The sequence below is a fragment of the Fistularia commersonii genome, chromosome 17 (genome assembly GCF_037954325.1).
Source record: "Fistularia commersonii isolate RoL2024-O1a breed Wild chromosome 17, RoL_Fcom_v1.0, whole genome shotgun sequence".
NCBI lineage: Eukaryota > Metazoa > Chordata > Actinopteri > Syngnathiformes > Fistulariidae > Fistularia > Fistularia commersonii.
The window spans coordinates 6375998-6387816 of NC_141300.1; the positions used below are offsets into that span (position 1 = coordinate 6375998).

Sequence of the window (11819 nt, forward strand, 5' to 3'; positions counted from 1 at the left end):
TGGAAAACAGTCCGAAGGGAGTTGCCAGCAAGCCCAATGGAGCAAAGTTACCGTTTTGTGTAATTCTACAGGTATTAATCCACTGATTGAACATTTGACAATACAAAATAGTTCATACAATAACAATATGCCACAGTGCCTTATTAAGGCATTACATCTCAGGAGAAAAATAAATATATATGTAAGATTTCCTTTTAATCTTCATTGTTTTGATGCGTGTAGAAAATACCTGCTATATATTGTTTGATCTGAATTAGCAAATCACCTTATGTTGTTGCTGTGAGTTGGATACCAGTATCTGTAATCTCCTCTGATACTGATATAAATGCAGGGCCCTTATCTCTGAGTATGACTCACCGCACCAATCTGATAACATAATTAATCAGCCTTGAAATGGGACCCTGCAACTTTCCTATTAGCTCAGTCGTGTCATTCATTTTCCTGTGCTGCTCTGAAACGGCAACTGAAGCCAACAGCGGGGGTTGGGCTGCTACTAAGAAGCTGCGAAAAATAAACGATCGTTGGTTCGTGCAAATGGACAAGTGTATCGGCTATTGGTGTTATATTGTGGCGTTCTAATCGACAAGCAAAGCATCAGAAAAGGATGGAAAAGGCTGGGAAGACCTGCTAGTTGAACCAGTTACACCGTGGGGCACAACAGCGGCAGACAGTCGTGGGGGTAAAATTGCCCCTTCTGATAAAATGGCATCTCGTTGAACATATCGTGGAAAAAAAATAAATAACCAGCAGTGCCCAGCTAATGGAGGGCAGTGTAGATCAGGGGGTCACACTGGAGTGACGCCGGAAAGGTCACCGTTAGAAACGGACTCAAAATCTATCGATGCCACTCGCTCACCTCAACATGTGAAGATGTCATCAAAGTGAGCTGTTGTGACGCGCGCGTGGGGGGGGGGGGGGGGGGGGGGTAACTTGCAGTTTAAAAATGTCAACAGCGTGGCGATGATTTAACCTCTAAGGTCCAACCCAGGAAGGAAACCATGAGTAGGGCATTTAACCCCCCTGACCACTCAAACCCCCCAACACACACACATATTTGGTCAATGGGGCTCAATATATAAGTTGAGGTGTCAATAGAGGAGGGGAAAATCTGGATAAAACTCATGTGATAATTTTCTCAAATTGAATCATTTCTGGAAAATTTGTCATTGGGCCAAGTCATGGGAAAGAAATTGAAAAAAAAAATGTCCAAAAATCCATTCAAAGTTTCCTGTGATGTAAACTATAAGATTTCTGTCGTGATGTGACCTTCTGAGACACCATAAACTTTTATTTTGGACCTTAAGAATCGTGTAAAAATGCCCATATCACCAGACGAAAATAAAAGAAATCCCATAAACCACGCTACTTAAAGTCGTGTCCTATAAAAGCGGCCTGTGACAGACTCCGCTGTGTGAATTGTGTAAGTGCAATGCAGCAGTTAGGAAACTGTTCCAAAGTCAAGGTCACCGGCCCACCCATCTATTTGTTAATGGATAAGGTGCAGCAGGACAGACAGCAACGGGGGGATGAGAGCACAGCTTCCCCCCTGATCTGAGCACAGCCTGCCAAGGCAAGCTGAGCCGACAGCGACTAAAGCCGAGGCTCCCCACATGTGCTAATCTCCCAGATTTAAATGGGAACACAGCACACAGCACAGAGCAGAGAGCAGGGCAAGCCTGTCTGATCCACGACCGTATGTCTGAGCACACACGCACCAGCACATGGGCTGCGCACACACACACACATGTGTACATGGGAAGCGCACACACACACACTTAGAGTACGCATCCCCTCGCACACTTATTTCAACCGTCATATCGAGACAAGAGAGATAAAGAGAAATAGACCCAGTCGGATCAAGACAAACTCCGCACACATGGAAAGCTACAAAAGATTTCACAGCCAGACTGCTATGATGCTGATTTCAGATTGCAGCCACTTGCAGAGTTTGAGAGCGAGAGGCTGAGAAATGAGAGCAAAAGGAAGAAAAAGAGTGGGTATTAGTGGAGAGAAAGAGAGAGAAGGAGTTCTCAAAAAGGCAGACTGGGAACCAGCAAGAAGTAGGGAAACCATGACAACCAGACAGCCAAGCATGGCAGCCAACCTGGCATTCTCACAGTCAGAGCCAGCTCAGACACCCATCAAGGGTTAATCTAACTTAGTAAGGAAAAAGAGAGAGAGAGAGAGAGAGAGAGAGAGAGAGAGAGAGGGAGGGAGAAACCGATAGAGAGCGAGAAGGACAGTGTGTCTTCGATGTTCCACATTGACAGAGACTAAAAGACATGGCAGCTGACATAGTGGACTGCCTGAATGCATCAAAACAGCGGCTGGGACCAAGATGTCTCCGAGCAAAACACAACACATACTTTATTGAAGCAACAGCTTGAAGTCATTTATAAATGTAACAATTTGCAGCACCAGTGAGGGGAGAAGTGGTGTGTTTCTGCCCGCATTCTCTTGGCTGTGCTCGACAACGGCATGAGGAAATAACACATTACACAAAACGGCGGCAGAGTGGGGCCGGACTAATCAGCGATGGAGAGAAAGACACAGAAAGAAACACAGAGATTATGTTTTATCAGCAGATGTGTGCGTGTGTGTGTGTGTGTACCTTGTCGTGTTATAACTGAAATAAAATGGTTCATCCCATCACGTCACCCTAACCTGATTCTCCACACTCTGGCAGAGAAATACAGACTTTGCAGTTAATAGAGAGATATTGAATATCCAATGATGTCATTAAATTATTAAATATAAAAAAAAGGAAAAAGAAAAGATTTTACTAAAGCGTGTACATGTGCAAGTGTGTGCAATTCAGCCAATCCCATAGTCATTGAGTCCAAATATAGTCCGAAAAAAATCCCAAAAAATCCTTCCAATGACCGGAGTGATTGAAAGTCAGGCTTGGCGACGGAGCCTTTCTCATGCATTTGAATACATTTGGAAATCAAGTACTTTTTATGACACTGAAAACACTCATTTGATTTGTGTTAGAACCTGAGCATAGGCAGTTACCAGTATTCCGAAACCACGGCTGTGTACGGTACCCCTACACACACACACACGCACACACGCACACACGCACACACAAAATCACAGCGCAGCATTTCAGAATTTAAATCACAATTTACGCACACAATAAATACTCATTTATGAAACTGCCCCCACAATCCTTCACTAACTCACTGACTACAGATCGACCTTTTCCTCTACGGGGGTCACCAATAGAGAGATGAAAATAAGGGGGAGGGGGATAATGAAGAGGGTGATCAATACTTTGCCTTAATTAATAACCTCCACTGCAGTCAGGACATTCAAGACCTCTTTATGCAGTTGCATTCAAAGCTCCATTCAACGTCTGCGCCTCCTCCCCGCTTTCATCCTTTTCCCCACTTCCCTCCAGTTCTCCACCCCTTTCCTCATCATTAATCTCTGAAAATCGTTGGCTACATACATTCCCCCCAATCAATACAATTCCACCAAGGTCTTGTCTGATTTACCACATGGCTGAATCTCTGTATGAATCTTGACGGGTCAAGAGAGGAGGGACAGCGAGGCGGGGAGGCGGAGAAAGAAGAGGCGTGCTGAATGATGCAAATATCAGTGGTTGGGGGAGAGAGAGAACCTATATATTCATATAGAGCTGGATATCATTAATGCATTAATGAAGGATATATTAGTACTGTAGGAAAACATGTACTGAACAGCCCATACGTGGCTAATTTATCATGCAGATATACGATTTGATTTGTTTCATGGGATCAGACAGACTTAAAACTTGAGATAATTATTGAGTAAAATATCGGCGCTACGTGAAGGTTCCACTCCTGATTTTAAAAGAAAATATAAATTTTACATACTGTCTACACATACAAGTCTACACACCATGGAATTTCATGGTGTGTAGACTTGTGAGTTCAAGCATTTTATCATAAACTGAAGGATATACTAGGATTTTGTGTTTTGATTTTAATGATAGGTTGGGTAGTATGGTATCATTTCTTAACCAGCTTTCACTGTCAAAGTTTGTAAAACTGTGGAGCAATTTTTCATTTTTGAAAGTGGCTACTATGCCACTCTTAGGCCAAGCTGTTGTAAATATGCTATTCAATAATAGCTTGATTTTTGGTTTTTGGACAACCACAAAAACAAATTAAAGTGAGAAATGCAGGAAGATTAAAACACAAAGAATAAGGTCAATCACTGATGCTGCATTTTATTATGATACCCTTAAAGGTTTACAATGTCTGTTCAATGCTGACAGCAAATACAGGCCGGCCTGCCCAGCACTGAATCCAACTTTTGTTGTTGCAACTATGGCTGGTGGCTGCGTAATTGTATTTATACCATACCAATAAAGCTGATGAGAGCCAACATCAGCTGGCAGATATAGAATAGCTCACTCTAGTTCATGGACATTGCCTTGCCAAAAAAAAAAAAAAAAAAAAAAATGACCGCGCGGCACAAAGACGAAAAAAAAAGGGAGAGCACGTATATTCAAATAAGCTCATAAACATATCAGCCGAGCCAGTAACACAAGTTCAGGCACCAGGCTCCCACCATTTAGGATACATTTCAAAGCTGAGGGAGCGGGGCTTTGGCTCGTGCCAGGCAGTCAAACAGCTGGGACCACGCAGGCTTGGCTTCCTGCTCCACAACTCTGATCCAGCTTGCTGACACAGCTGGAAACAACCTTTGGGTCAGGGCTTGTCTGTTCTGAATCTCTGCACAGGTTCACCAAAACACAGGCCCATCATTGAGTTTTTTTTTTATTTATTTCTCATCCCCCAACCACAAAACAAGGCTGGCAGCCCTTGTCTGTGTAATCATGAGAACGCATTGACAAATACACACACACATGCACCTGTATTTGAGTCCAACCTGGGTATTCAGGTGCTTTTCTTGGCACGTAGGCTCTAGGTCACTGAGAATTTCAGCACCTGCTCACTCACAAAGTACACACATCACTTTGTGTGCATTCGCCAAGTGGATTTCCATCGACAACATTGAGCGGATGTCCCCCCTCTCACTTGTCATCATCAGGAATATCATGAGCTAGGAAACAGGATGGATCCTTTCCACTGGACAGGAAATCTTTGGGATTGATCTGAATCAACCACCACCGGTCACCAGCTATCAATCAATGACAAATTAACAGTTTTTACATTACCATGCAATGTTCCAGACTCCCAGTGCGGTCTCGCTAATGTGCCTGTGTAAATGCCAGTGACAAATAAGTAAACTTTTCCTCCTCTCTCATTCTAAAAGACACAATAACAAACCGGAACAGAGTAAAATCCACAGTAGCAACACCGACCAGTCTTTTGCTGACTGGAGACAGCACAAATTGTTGCTGGACTTTGGATTAAATGCTTTTCAAACCCCATTGAAACCAGAATGAGAACTCCTCACTAGCAGGAGGGAGGAAAAACAAAGATAGGAAGAGCGAGAGACAACATCACAGGGAGCCTTTGTCAGATGAACAGTCAATATGAAAGCCCCTGAAGCACAGATGATTTCACTCTCTAAACGTCAATCAAAGAGTCAAGGAGCCTACACATCAACCTCCATCTCTCTGCCTGTCAATATCCAAGTCTCGTAAAAAAAAAAAAAAAAAATAGGACTTACACTGGATTAAGAGGCAGTGTTTTCCAGACAATAGGCCTCTATTCTGCTAATCAACAGCCTTCAGGAACAAAGTAAATGCAAAGCATGGGTTTGTTCTCTGAAGCATTAGGGTACAGAGCTTTGATTCATCCAGACTTAAGTCAATGCACTGGCAGAAATGCAGCTCCGCAGTCTTCTGTTTTGCCAAAGCTGAAACACAAGGCAGCCGCACTGACGTACTCTTGTAACCTTGCACTGACGGAGATAGTCAAGGGGAATTCTACACGAGCGTTCCCTCAGTCCCTAACTTGCCCAATCATGGTGACATTGATTATCTCTACAAAGTCTCATGAGGATGATAATAAGACGTTACACAACCTAACACAGCATGCATGAGTGATGAAAACAACCCCGGACTCGTGCCTACACAAAGCCGGTCAATCGAAGCAAAAAGTGCATTAAACACAAGAATTCATTGACATTGGAATCACCACCCCTATTTGTTTTTGCTTTTGAAGACCTCCTGCCCAAACATTACTTGAATTTATCCTTGGTGTGACCGAAGGCTCACGAATCCAAAAAGATGACAATAACGGAGCCCGAATAACACAGAAATGAGAAATGTTACTGAAAATACATGTTCGTGTCATGGCTCTGGATCAGGTTGTCATATTCCCAAACAATTCCCACATACTATGGGTGCGATATGAATCTCCTCACAGGGACTATACCCCGCTCAGGTTGTGCCACTCAAGCACAAGAACCGTCATTTGCTCAAAAATGGCCTCTATGCTTCTGCAGCTTCAGCTCCAATCAGTGGTCAGCCATGCAGACCCACCTTATCTGAAGACCCCATCAGGCACCGCTGCACATCTGGCAAAATATGTAGACGCTAGAAAGAAAGCAGCACAAGTCCAGGAGAAGAATGGGGAGAATTATTGTAGGACAGGGCTCTGGGGGGCAGTGGCTATAAACCGAGCAAATACATATTTATCTGTTCTTATGGGAAACAAGCGTTAAATGTGCTTCTGTGTACGACTTACAAAAAGGACAGGCATGCCGTACGTCTGGTTTTGCACCGCAGTACTGAGTTGCAACACCGCTAATCTGGAACGGGCCTGTCCACGCTCTTTTTTGGCCACGTGACTGTGAGAGTGAGAGCTAAGCGGACATTGGCTGCGTAGGGGATTAGATCAGGAAGCCAAACCAGAACCACTTTGGTGGCTGTGTGTGTCAGGACAGGGTCTAATCACTTAATGAACACGGAACAGCACCGCTCCACTGAGCAGGGCAGCAATATCAACGAGAGCACTTTCACTTTTACCCTTAAATAATACCCGGCCGAGGGAGATTTAAATCCGTTTCACACCAGTGTGGCGCAGGGAATGCAAAAAATAAATAAATATTAAAAATGCGCATGTGAATCCATCCCATGAAAATTAACCAAAGGGGTATAAGTATCAGTGCTGCCAAGCTGCATTTCCATAAAGGTCCGTATAATGTTTTCCCAAATTAGTGCCCATGTCCCTTGACATTATCAAAACCATGCAGAAAATGCCTACAAGGTTAATGTCTGCTTGATAATGCAAATCGGAACAAAAAATTGATGATAACGCTTTTGGCATTATTGTTTTGTAAATATAAGCAAGAGGTAATCAGTGACTTTCAAGCCCTCTTGGTTTTATGCCTGACCTTCAAACATACTGCACAGCTACTGGGCCCGATGGTGGTGAGGCGAAAAAGTTAATTTAAAAAAATACGAATTTCATTGGTCAGACATATCTCTCTACAGGTGGGCCTTCGGTAAAAATACAGGACCAGTTATTTTCCCAATATGAATTTCTTGCAGTGAAAAGTTCAAGCTTTAATGAGAACCAATCAAAATATTCATGAAATTTTAAGTAATATTTTTGGGTTTCATGCTCTAATTTTTGCGTTGAACACATTTTCGCCCTGACGCTCTTCGCCTTATCTCTTTTAGACAGAGCTGGTAGTCAGAGGAGGCACATGGGAGTCCTCGAAGCCATCTGGTTCCCTTTTGGGGTCCATTTTTTGACCACAGCTAATGGAGTGGTATTAAAGCGTTACAGGAATGTAAACTGGCAGCTTATGAGAGGATCTGGCCGCAAACATCCTCCTCTTAACTCCATCTCCGTTCACACTACTCACGTCGAAAGACGAAGGGCGCATAGAAGGGCAAAGAATAAGTGATATCTGCTGACTGCGCTGGAACAAAACAAATTTGGCATCGGCCCCTAGTGGCTCCCAGATTGACGACGGGCTCCGAGATCGCTCGCACCGAACCCATAAGGCCCCCACAGCTGCAGCTCCCCTCCTCTGTCAGCTCCCAAAAGAGGCATCTGAAAGACAGAAGTCTGACTTCTGCAGCAAGATGGTTCTGTGTCACGGCAATTAAGAGGCCATCGCAAGCTGTAACAGGTCCCGTTAGGTGCGTTTCTGTTGTCGCTACGATTTGAAACATCTCCCTCTAAGCTTACCTCGCTGAATTTCGGCAAGCACATGTTTAGGTGCAAGCTGCATCATTTTTACATGGATTCATCCCGACTTCAAAAATAATCTGCTCACTTTCAGCCTCCATTTTTGAAAAAAAAAAATGAAATAAAAAAATTTTACAGAGCAGCATAAAAACCCTGCTGCTAAGTGGTTTCTCTGTGTTGTACTTGCACCATCACACCGCGGCAACAGTATAAGTGCGTACAGTGCTTGTATTTGTTGTTGCTTAGGGCCTGCGCTGAGCCAGCGCAGGAGTATAAATCCGTGTTGACAAATGCCTCACGGGGCACGAACTGTCATTAAAGCGAATGTGAACAGTAAAAAAGTAAAGGGTCCAACACAGAGCGTTGGCCTTCCTTTTGAAATATGAAAAAGTGATTGATAATGGACAGCGAGTGGCCAATATGGATAGTTACTGTTAAATCACTCCCCACATTAAATACCAAAAGAGTGTGACAGCACAGGCGGCAAGGGAGCCGGACTCAAATTATGATCCACACAGTTGCTTATCTGCGGTGACACGAGTCTGATGTAGAAGCCTTGTGAGAAAAATGCATTAAAAAAATTCAGCCCGGTGCTCATATGAATACATCATCAGCCACGGTTGATCCCGACGATACTGTATGATTACAGGGTCTGTACCCAGTAGACCGAAATGCCAAAGCCACACGGCCATCAACTGCCATTAGACCGACTCCCTCTCCCACGGCACGATCCGTCCACGAGAGGGGACATCCTCCGACGAACACAAATGATTATGTGTGATCAGCCGGGGGGGACAGGGAGAGGATACAGCATTCAATCCCGCGTTAGGCCCACGCGGGTATCGCCGAACACGCTGAGGTCACCACAAGATCACCGTGGTCTGGAGTTCAAGTGTTCTGACACAAAGCGGAAGGTTGCGTTCCCGCGGTTAAACAGGGCCATCAGACGTGCGTGTTCACACCGAGGGAAGGCTACGAAGAAGACCCTGTAAATGAGCCCTGGGGACCAGCCATGGGGGTAAAATGAGGAGGAAGCTTACACACAGCTCAGGGATGACCGGGGAGGGGAGCGGCAAGAATGTAGACAGCAGATGAGAAGGAGAGGGGTGGATGATAGTAAAAAAAAGAGAGGTGAGGGAAAGAGGTCTTCCTCTCTTCAAAGGGGTCACAAGCACCGCCAGTGTGCTGCACCACTTCTGCCATCACAGGGCTGTGCCTGCCGCCCCTGTCTCACGGTGTCTTCGTGACTGTAACCCCCCTTCCACATCGTCACACCGCCCCGTGGAAATAACCACAACAACAACCAAGTTCCACGAAGAGAGCGTCGAATAGGATGCTCTGAAACCACCCGGTTCACGCAACGTTAATGTGGCATGTTGCAAAGGAACGGCAAACTGCAGTGTCATTGCCGCCTGTGAGCAGCTCCCGGTGGAAGGAGCACAACTCCGTTACATCCCCAGAAGGGTGTGTGTGTGTGTGTGTGTATGATCATAATGATGATTCCCCAGCTCTTCTCCCGGTCTAATCTGTCAAGGTGGGACCCTCGGCTGGCGTGGAGAAGGGAAACCCACGTATTGCAGGGAGAGCCTATAGGAGAGGCGCCTGCCAGCTTGGCTGCCTGCAGACTAAGAATAGATCAATGTATCAGGCAAATCGGGATTAACGGCGTTGCGCTCAACCTCAAGACACACACACACACACACACACACATGCACGCACGCACAAAACAAGGGATTCGGACACGGGCGAAGGAAAGGGGGGGTGGAAAAGTTGATTTCCACAGCTCCTTGCCTCGCACCGGCGTCCACCCCACTGCGCTTCCGGACGCACACGCTCGCCCGACGCCGACGCACAGCCGAAACCCACATAAGGCAACGTTACCTAAATCCACCCCCTCCCCCTTTCTCCGTCCCATTGTGTGAGCGACGATTACTGTCAATGCCAAAATAAATTAGAGGGGGGGGAAAAGCCGAAGAAGAAGTGATCCACCCTCCCACCCAGCAGGGTGGCCATGTGTTCGGGACCAGAGCGGTGCGTCCGCTCGGCCGGGGAAGCGGGCGGGGAAGCGGGCGGTCCAAACTCACCTGTCTGTCCTTTCCCCAGCGTCTTCTCCAAGCGGTACGGTCCCACGTAATTGGCGTGTTGGGCACCGCTGTTGTCTTTACCGGACGATGACATGACGAATCTGTGTGTGTGTGTTTAGGAAGGAGGGGGGGGGGATCGGTGACTTTTGTGATGAAGCGTGGACAATAAACACTCCTCGCCGGGTGCTCCAAGTAACCGTCGCTGTTTCTTTTTAAACTCCACGGCCCGTCACTCCTTTCAGCCGATTTATGTCTCCTTTCTCCCGACCTCACTCGCTGTTTGAGGAGGTGAGGCGCTCTCTTTCTCTCCCCCTATTTCTCCTATCGCCGCAGACGAGCTGCAAGTGCCTGGAATATCATTGTCGGCGGAGCCTGCGCTGCCGCTGTGCGTCTGTGGGCGGTGCTGCCGAGCAGACCCCGGGGGGTTTGATTGACAGCGGCGACGGCCAATCAAAGACGCGGACGCCCTAACGCGCTTGTTGCTGAAGCGTCTTTGCAGAAGATTTGAAGGTTGAATCGCGGGTTTATGTCTACGAGAAAAAGTAAGGTGGACGTCGATAGTTCACTGCACAGAAACGGTTTTTTTTTTGTCGTTTTGACTAACTGGAAACCATTTGTTATTGTATTAACAGGCAAATCAAATTTTGTGAACCCAAAAGAAAAAAATACACAGTACATTTTCTTGAATTGAAAATAAAAGTGAATCTCAACAACTGATTTTTTCTCTTGAGAAACTTCGGGAAATGTATATACAATCATGTTTATCACTTCAAAAACCAGTACACTGCAATATTTTTGCACTATACAAAATATTAAATACTAAACTTGTGGGTCGTTAATACTAATGCAACCTTAGTTTGAGAAATAAAATGACACAAAAAATGTCCCTTGTTGAAATTAAAACAATATTAAAAGAAAAAAGAAAAAACATCCCTTGTTAGCTCATTTTTGAGAATGTTTTATTTATTCAAGATTGAGAAAGATTGAGATTATGTCAGATTGAAAAAGATATGGACCTATTAACTTGCTAAATCATCAGTGTTACGAATGTACAATCTATAGATTTACAAATATTCAATGTTAAATTCGGGGATATGAATTCTAAACTGTGATACGCGTGTTTTGGCGTCTTATTTTAGGCCGTTGCAGAATCTTCTAATCTACAGATGAATGCGAAAGCAGCCTTTTTTTGACATCTTTTTTGACAATTGCCACGTTACCTTTTTTAATTTGTTGTATACCTTCATCAGATGTGTTCTGTTGTTCCCATATTGAGCATTAATAGAGAAATAAATGAGCACCGTTCCTCGTAAAATAATTATATCATATTATTAGCATTATAACACTGAATTTTCCAATAAGAATTCCCATTTAATTTCTCAGTTGCAATATGTGCTTTGTGTGTTTTCTTTCAGGTTGTTTGTGAATGTTCCCTGATAGGCAATCAAATCAGGATACCTTATCAACATTCACCACCCCTTGGGTTTGGCCAATTTTTACCACAATAAGCAATCTAAACTTAAGGGCTTTAAAACCTAGACTAAACCCTAATTGTTAAAGCTAAATCACCAGTGGTCCTAAATCTCTCTCCAAACAGTGGTGCAGCACTCAATATGTTCTGGTGACTTTA

At 44.7% G+C, this 11819-nt stretch overlaps 1 protein-coding gene across 6 annotated transcripts in view; it reads right to left on the reverse strand.

Annotated features, from left to right (window-relative positions):
* The window catches only part of brsk2a (BR serine/threonine kinase 2a), a 187594-nt gene extending 177132 nt beyond the window's left edge, over positions 1-10462 (reverse strand). For 4 of the 6 annotated variants that reach the window (XM_086162599.1, XM_086162598.1, XM_086162600.1 and 1 more), the window contains exon 1: positions 10190-10454. In XM_086162599.1, coding sequence (XP_086018725.1) covers positions 10190-10283 — 94 coding nt within the window. In that variant the 5' untranslated portion in view covers positions 10284-10454. Of the gene's footprint in view, positions 1-10189 lie in introns of all 6 variants that reach the window. The other 2 variants (XM_086162602.1, XM_086162601.1) reach the window with 2 other exon arrangements.
* Between the last annotated feature and the right edge of the window lie 1357 nt (positions 10463-11819).